Below are 6,102 nucleotides of genomic sequence, written 5' to 3' on the forward strand. Positions count from 1 at the left end.
CCACGTTTGCCCCTTCCTCGATGCACCTCCGAGTAGTAGCCTCGTTTCCGTGTTCAGCAGCCCAGTGTAAAGCTGAACTGTTGTGATGTTTTGAGTTGTGCCGGTAAAGGTGATGATTGAGGATGTCGTGTGATTCCTTCGAGGTTCGGACCAGTGAATTGAAATCACGCTCGGTTTCGAGGTACTCGGCAACCATAAGGACCAGCTCCTGGGGTAGACGATTGAGTAACATTCTATCAGGGTAAATTCGAGAAGCAGCTTATATATAGCCAAGGCTGGACTTCGGGAGCAGTCAGGAATTGTGTGAATAGATTCAGAAAGGTTTCGAGGCTGGTTTAAGCCGATGGAGGAGCTTCAGATGCAGCTTCAATGTTGGCCTCTTATATGTGAAAAGGAACATGACACTATGCTATTCTCAGAATGCCACGTAATCACGAATTGCTGGAAGCACTAGTGAGGGCAATTCAGCTGGCAGGCTATTCAGTAGTACACTGGTCAATGAAGGTGACATACGACTTTTCTCGTCGAGGACACTAGCATGTGAGCGTCATTTTGCGACCCCCCTAATCACCTTAGCAGCCGATGCCCGCTCGTAGCTTATGATTTATTATGCGAACGGGGTCCTGAACGCCTATAGTAAGTCGATTTTGCTTGCAACCAGCTACAGCACCTCCCTGGGCTCGTTACTGCCTTTCGGCTGCTGTGGACTCCAAACTGTGAAGACCATCCATCCATCCGCCACCGATCAAAAGTTCTAGTCTCCCAGCTTTAATGCTCACGAAGCATCACAGAATCAATGAATATTCAAGATTTCGCATTCACCATCTGTATTTTCATGAACCAGCTGACATGAAACAACCACTTACCTTTGAATATCCTTGTTCCTAGACTATCAGGAATAGAATGTTGTGTTTCGGCTCGCATGTTTGCTTCAGGCCATATTTCACCCACTATCCCACTTGAGAGTGCCTATTACCCTTCATTTACGCCTCCGCTATCCCTTTGCTATTATTTGTCCGTCACGGGCCGATTCCATACCAAGTGGTGGACAAATCTGAGGGCACAATATATAGCGGAAGTACCCACTTCGCAACTCTTGCGTTGGGTAAAGCTGGCATTCACAATCTCGGCTTCTGATATCATAAGGGACGACTAGAGACAGTTTCGTCACGCGGCCTATCTAAGAAGAGATAACAAGTTATAGGCATCCTGATGAACGCATCGCTTGCTTACAATTTAACTGAGTTGAGGCGGAAGACCAGTGGTAGAAGGAAATTCCCCCGACACTGAAAGATGATGTCAAGTTGTGTTGTGACCACAAATCGAATCACCACCGCTCTGCATCCCCAAAGCAAGACTATGAGCTGGCCTGTCAGATGGTCTCATGTCGATCTAGTTTCGTAGTAAGAAGAGTTTGATTATCAACACTATTACAATATGAGCTGATGTCGCTGGCCACTCAGCCACTTGGAGAAATCTTGCGAATCTTCAAGTTCCTAGCCTCATCAGTGTTGATCCCTATATGATCGATATGTTCACTCACAGACGGTGACTTGCTAATGGAAAGATGTATACCTTCCCAACAGTGCAGCTCTCCCCGATAGTATGTAGGCCTTTTTCATCCATCAAAGCATGAGGAAGGACACCGTTCACTATTCGAAATGATCTCAGGTTCTGGTTAGATTGCGAGTGTAGTGTAACAACAGCGCATTGAGAATAACTGTGGTCTCAGTTAGCTTTAACAGGTGCTGTGTATCAAAGCTCGAAAATACTTACAAAGGCCTATTTTCTTCGGAATCTAGCCACCAAGTCAGATGCATCGTGTAGGGTTCAAGCAGTGAGGCTATAGGAATCATGCAATTCTTCTTTCGAAGACCCGAAAGCCATTCAAGGGATGGTACGGATTGCCTCTCTTCCAGTAATGTTCCGCTCTCTGTTTCACGGAGATGCGTTTGGGCTTTCTTGAGTTCGTGAGCTAGAAATTGTTAGTTCTTCCGCTTGACGGGGTTTTCGATATACTCACTAGGCTCTGCTATCTTCCTGCAAGATTGTAAAACGTGTTTGCGAAGCTCTGAGCTATTATTGAAAAGTCGACCGCACCCACATTCCCCCAGTTTGCAGCTTTTCAAGCCTTCCGGTCAGCGATTCGTGTCATGTAATGTGAGATATGAGTATTACCTGCGAGATCCACCTATTTGAGTTAGTGAAGGCAAGTTCGGATGATGCTTGCCAGTATGTCTTTCTGCTTTTGAGAAAATTTGGAAGCTTGAGTCACAGTGAGAACAAAGATAAGGTCGGTTGGGCGCATGCAAATTCTCGCCCATGTTTTGACTTTCTGGTTCCAGTGAGGATGAGTTCTCAACGATCAAAGTAACATACACTGAATTGACATACTTGATTTAGATACTAACTATTTGAAGAGTTTTCGAGCTTCTATCCTTGAGTATTGAGTTATTGCACCGAACAGATAAATGTCAATAAAGTGAGGGGGAATAATCGAGCCGAGAACTTACTGGATTCTTGAGTCTGATACTGCGTTTTCTGTATGATCAGAGATAGTTCTGTGCTGGCTGACGAAAGACCCTAAGACAGCGAGACCATCAACACGTGCAAATATGAGAATCTTCACCGTGCACTGACAGAGAATTTATCCCAATCTTCTATGGCAGAAAGTTCAGATTGCAAGAATTGTGACGATGAATCATGAAGGACAGTCTCGCACTTGGTAGTTACCTAGCCACTGCGAATCCTAAGGCGATAAGACTGGGCTTCTTTCTTTCCTTGACCAAGGCGAGTAGATCATATCCTGGATATGACGTGGCATGTGAGCACAGGAGATTACGATAGACATAAAAGCCGCTACTAGGAAAGCCACAAACTTCCAGCTGGGGATGAGAGTCGCTTGAGCTATTCAGGCGTAGTCTAGAGGCATACTCCAACACCATGCTTGTCGAGTCTGTCATGCAGCCTGAGACCAATATCTGTGTCTGTCAGTCGTACGGTAAAGCAAGCTAGTGTACTGGTCTCATGTTATTGCCAAGGTCCTCCACAATAAGAAAGCTGCATCACGCCTGACAGCTGATGGACTGACATGCCTGTCAAAATTTTATTGCTTAGGGAGATATACGATGAAAAGAATCATAGCTTCACTGCGGTAGCCGCGTTAAGGCAGAGCTGAAGACAGAACAACTGGTTAGGCAAATTTATTGTTCATTCCTCACCCTCTCCAATTGATGCAATGACACTTCTTGAAGATACTGAGTTGTCGTGCGACCCGGGTCTACGAAGTACAAGCAACAATAGAAGTATTTGTGCTAGGTAGTAAACTAAATCTCAAGATCTAATTCACACTGGGTTGACGAGTTGGGCTTAGCCTCCACGCGATTAGAGGATTTCCTCTGTACAGCTCCAGTCTCCGCATCGAAGGCCAGCCGATGATGAAATCGAAGTCAAGGTCCCTCACGAGATAGAAATCGGTCGAATATTTTTTCTTGTCCTGTCCAAAGGTCCATTGCAGTGAAAATACCCCTAATTTCGTATAAAGAGCAGACAACTGGACGTTCCTGCTGGATGTGCCACGTGGTTGGTTGACAATTCTGTTACGTGCATCCAGCGACATCAGATCATACATCCAGTTGAAACACAGTAGCATCCGTGATTTCACGGTGCTCCGAACCTTTGTTTCTGGGTTCCAAGTGTCGATAAAGCACAAAAAGTCAGAAAGCCACAACCCCGTGATGTATTCCGGTTCCCTTTCTTGACAGGTCATTTCGATCGCACAATTCACGAAGTATGATATCAATTCTTCACGTCTCGCCTGTGATAGCAACGGTAGCTTTTCGTCTTCGCCTGATGCGGTTTCTGGAGCGATCCTCTTCAAATCGATTGGTTCGGGTATGAGCTGGACCGAAGGGTTCCTGAGCAGAACAAGGCGTGAAGGGTAAAACCCCACGACCGACGCACGAAAATTGAAGTGCGAAGAGACAGCGTTGGAGAAAGCTGAAGATGGGTAGGAGCTCTGAAAGAATGTCAGTTTACTAACGCCAGCGGTTGATGAACATAACAATGATTACTTGTTCAGAACCCACTGACACCTCTTCGTCTGTGTCAGCAAAGCTCGACTTGCCGACCCTGGTCCTGGTATCGCGAAGAAACCCTTCACCTTCATGCTTCCTCTTGGGACCCAAGTAACAATAGTTGTTTTTGATGTCTTCAGTCTCGGACACTAGTTGTGAACCATTGAGCATGTTAAACAGAAAAGCAACCACGTAGCACTAACCTGGCTCAGTCGGAACTGCTTCAGAAAGTGTTTCGGTACATCCCGTCATTGTGTGAACAATTCGTCACGGAGTAATGAGGCCGTCAAAGATTGCAAAAGAGGCTAAGAGAAGTTGGTTGGGGAAGACTTGGATACGGAGAAATGCCCAGGGAGAGCAAAATGTAGCAAAAGGAGGGATTTGTAGACAGCTTGTCTTCTAAAAGACAGGTTGAACGGAATAATTGCTAGATATAGCACTTACAAAACTCTTGTATCATCTGAAGCGCCAAGCAAAAGAATCACAAGGTGCTGCAGGAACTCGACGAACCAAGTATTAAGCTCTTAACACAGAGAAGGCATCGGGTGTCGAGATGTTCTAGACCCCAAAGAACCCATTCGCACGTTATACGCGAAGTCTCCGTACCTTACACGGTTGATTGGCGGCATTCTCTAATAACTTCCACCATCTGAGAGAGGCTAGTCATAGTCGTTTGCTTGCTCAAAAGAGCGTAACTCATTTTTCTGAACTTTCCTCTGCGCGAGAACAACCAGCAACAGCACTGAGATAATATCGCGCTAGACGTACACGGCCCTCTCCACAGAACATAGTCTAATAACGAATAGCCCAAACCATGATCACAGCTATTTAATATCAGAATCAGTTCCTATCTCCCATCCCTGCTGATCTCGAAGGCACATTTCTCTTTTGGTGGTGGTGGTTTCATTTCGGTGGTGGTGCTGGTGATGGTGCCCCTGGTTTCTTGACACCTGTAGTATCGTAGGCTCCCCGTTGACGGCGTGATGGACACGAGGTGGGCATTTCTTGATTAGATACAATCGTGTTAACCCACTTCGGTTTCCGTATAAGGATGTATGCATATTACTCACCTTGCGTAATATGCGGGTGCAAGGTGACGGGAAGGCAATGCAGCAGAACTAATGAAAGATAGTATAGAAGCATGTAGGCTCTCTTATTCATTTAAGGTGACAGAGCATGTCACAGAAAAGCACCCTGGCCTCTTGGTGGCGTTGGCAGACGTAAACCACACTACCCCTGAATCTGAGGTTAGAGACAAACTCTGGGATCTGCGTAGTGAGTGTCATGGTACCACTTTCAAGCTGGGATCCCCAAGGTTGATCCGGCGGAAACCCGCTAGGAATTGCGAATGGCTGGTCAAGTCTGCTTGAACAACTGACCCATTCACCACCTAGTTCCATTTGTCTTTGGCTTCAACAGATTATGAAGTAATTTCAGCTAATCGTCTATAACCCTGATTTCTCGAGCCTGACTTCCCATCAAAGACTGCCATGGATAATCCTCAAATGTTAGTTCGGTCCCAGGAACTGAACCCTTGTTTCAAACTCGTATAACCTTGTAGTCCAGACCCCAATGACTGTCACCATCCATGTTGAGATAATAGAGCGCCGAATCTTTCATCTAGAACGGTTTAGACGACATTTTTGAGAACCTGCTTCGGGCACAAAAAGATAATGTTAGACGCAAAAACGTTAAGCCAGAACTTGCCAGAAAGGCAGCGCAGCCTCACAGAGAATGAAATGTCTACTCCGTAATGCAAATTTTCACGGTATTTGTGAGGTGAAATTGTAACGTGGCGACCAATTAGCCAGTCTAAGATATGCCTTTATGCAAGACTGAGACAAACGAATGCTTTCACACTGCCAGCTTAAGACACAACGGAAAACACACATCTATACAGAAAAACATCTTAGTGTCGATTTAGAGTCGAACACGCACAGATGATCAGAAAATGTATCTTGATTCACTGATAGACGATACATTGACTATTAGTCGTTGCGTGAAGGCCACGAATTGGCTCAGGTTG

General features: G+C 45.6%; 3 protein-coding genes across 3 annotated transcripts; all 3 read right to left on the bottom strand.

The window, feature by feature from the left end:
• Positions 1-10: 10 nt before the first annotated feature.
• Positions 11-232, bottom strand: BO97DRAFT_327451 (uncharacterized protein; the record flags this gene model as incomplete). Its single annotated transcript, XM_025691327.1, has 1 exon — positions 11-232. A coding segment is annotated over one exon (222 nt), but the record flags the coding sequence as incomplete, so codon positions are not given.
• A 561-nt stretch (positions 233-793) lies between these two features.
• BO97DRAFT_418082 (uncharacterized protein) lies at positions 794-2,945 on the bottom strand (the record flags this gene model as incomplete). The annotated part of the gene is made up of 11 exons (XM_025696505.1): positions 794-825; positions 867-950; positions 1,087-1,176; positions 1,234-1,286; positions 1,544-1,720; positions 1,777-1,975; positions 2,024-2,076; positions 2,179-2,191; positions 2,380-2,410; positions 2,514-2,541; positions 2,734-2,945. 11 exons carry the CDS (start codon positions 2,943-2,945, stop codon positions 794-796), a joined length of 972 nt encoding a protein of 323 aa, XP_025547122.1.
• Positions 2,946-3,340: 395 nt separating this feature from the next.
• BO97DRAFT_462142 (uncharacterized protein) lies at positions 3,341-4,328 on the bottom strand (the record flags this gene model as incomplete). The annotated part of the gene is made up of 3 exons (XM_025699400.1): positions 3,341-4,018; positions 4,089-4,225; positions 4,280-4,328. The coding sequence occupies 3 exons, from the start codon at positions 4,326-4,328 to the stop codon at positions 3,341-3,343; spliced, it is 864 nt and encodes a 287-aa protein (XP_025547123.1).
• Positions 4,329-6,102: the final 1,774 nt, after the last annotated feature.

The sequence above is a fragment of the Aspergillus homomorphus genome (genome assembly GCF_003184865.1).
Source record: "Aspergillus homomorphus CBS 101889 unplaced genomic scaffold BO97scaffold_55, whole genome shotgun sequence".
In the NCBI taxonomy this organism is placed as follows: domain Eukaryota; kingdom Fungi; phylum Ascomycota; class Eurotiomycetes; order Eurotiales; family Aspergillaceae; genus Aspergillus; species Aspergillus homomorphus.